The sequence below is a fragment of the Bison bison genome, unplaced genomic scaffold (genome assembly GCF_000754665.1).
Source record: "Bison bison bison isolate TAMUID 2011002044 unplaced genomic scaffold, Bison_UMD1.0 scf7180017848202, whole genome shotgun sequence".
In the NCBI taxonomy this organism is placed as follows: domain Eukaryota; kingdom Metazoa; phylum Chordata; class Mammalia; order Artiodactyla; family Bovidae; genus Bison; species Bison bison.
The window spans coordinates 4070-6079 of NW_011478775.1; the positions used below are offsets into that span (position 1 = coordinate 4070).

The 2010-nt window shown below is 34.8% G+C and overlaps 1 protein-coding gene across 1 annotated transcript in view; it reads left to right on the forward strand.

The window, feature by feature from the left end:
• Positions 1-951: 951 nt before the first annotated feature.
• The window catches only part of LOC104991985 (histone demethylase UTY-like), a gene marked incomplete at both ends in the record, with an annotated part of 4692 nt that continues 3633 nt past the window's right edge, over positions 952-2010 (forward strand). Inside the window, one exon of the mRNA XM_010844689.1 lies at positions 952-1712. Coding sequence (XP_010842991.1) covers positions 952-1712 — 761 coding nt within the window. The remainder of the gene's footprint in view (positions 1713-2010) is intronic.

The following is a 2010-nucleotide window of genomic DNA, read 5'->3' on the forward strand; positions in this document are numbered from 1 at the left end:
TTAAAAGATGCTTGCTCTTTGGAGGAAAAGCTGTGACCAACCTAGACAGTATATTAAAAAGTAGAGACTGACTAAAATAAAGTGACTTCACTGTCTAGTCAGAGCTATTGTTTTTCCAGTAGTCATGAATTGATGTGAGAGTTGGACCCTAAAGAAAGGTGAGTGCCAAAGAATTGATGCTTTCTCAGTGTGGTGCTGTAGAAAACTCTTGAGAGTCCCTTGGAGTGCAAGAAGTACAAACCACTCAATTTTAAAGGAAAGCGGTCCTGAATATTCATTGGCAGGACTGATGCTGAAGCTGCAGCTCTAATATGTTGGCCACTTGATGCAAAGACCTGACTCATTAGGAAAGACCTTGACTGAGGCTAGGAAAGATTGAAGTTATTCCTTGGAAAAAATTAATAAGATTTCATATGCTTTCTTTGAGGATAGCTGTTACTTTTCTGTTACAGATTCAATATTAATCTTAAAGGATTAATATATACACTGTTTCCATATTACACATAATACATTGTTATGATTGGTGATCTAGTTTCTTTAAGATGTGTTCATAGCTTCAATCAATAATGACTATATGTATGTTTTTCCATATCTAAATTTACTGAGTCATTTCTCTTTTAATGAAAATGTATATATCTGAATTAGACACTAAAATTTCTCAAAGACTTCCATGAAGAATTATGTTACTACACTAGTAAATGAAATCAGTTACGCAGCCCAGAAATACGATTTTCCCTCAAGATTACTAACCACTTTAACGATAAGATTATGAAACTTTTAAAAATGATTTTTACAATTTTGGTTATATTATATTACACATTTAGTTGTTTAGCTTTTATTTAACATTTTTAATCCTCAGTGTTGTTCTTTTTATGCATTAGGTGTTTGTTTAATATCTGGCTGAAACTTACAGTATGGAATTTTAAAAGTCTGTTTTTCTCTTTTTTTTAGGGGTTTAACAAAGGTCAGAATTCACACTTGCCAGGATCTAATGATGAACAGCCTTCATTTTCCACTGATCCTGCCCTGTATCTCCAGGCAGCTAGCACTAATATTCAGACTTCACATAGAATGCTACCTACTAGTTCAGTAACACAGGGAACTGCTTTCAATCACCTCTCTCATATTGCTACCTCAGGTGACCAGCAAGGCATTTGTTATACCAAAGAGAGCACACCTTCAGGAAATAGATCTTCTGTGCCTGAAATAAGCAGTCATACTGAAGATAAACCTAATGGCTGTGCTGGTGTCAAGGGACTTTCTAATCGTGTTCAGCAGTTGATGGCAGAACCTATTTGTAGTCCAAACAGTGGAGATTCTACATCACCAAATTTTATTTCAGACAATCCTCAGATCTCTTCCTTGTTGATTGGAAAAGCCAATGACACTATGATAACTGGAGCATGTGACAAAGTCAATAGTATTCACCCAGAAAGTCATACAACGACTAATAATTCTGTTGCCTCTTTACACTCTTCAATCATTTCTACAACTGCTCTAAAATCTGTCGACCACACCACTACCTTTGGTGTTACCAGCATCAGCAGTTCTCATATTAGGTTACAAACAGTTAATGGAAAAGGGCTAGAGAACTCACACAGCTCTAAAAATACAAGTCTGCCTATGATTAGCCGCAAACCTGATTCTCCAATCATACCATCAATGTCTGTGTCCATATACTCAAATTCTACAGAAGTTCTGAAGGCATGCAGGTTAGTATGGAAAAGTTTATCACAAATTGAAAATAGTTCACTTCTGACTTGATCAGAAAACTGAAATAATATTTGTATTTTATAAAAAATATAAAAGGTAATTATGTAGTCACTTGCCTAAAATAACTATTTCAAAAGGAACTTTGTTATTCCTCAGTATTATGCATAAACTCTCAGTGTATTACATGTGAAAAGCATTTTACTACACCATATTGTGAGAAGCACATTTCTAGTATTACTGAGTTCTGTTGATTAGTCATATTCTCTATGATTGGGGATTGAAACCAGTGAATGGATT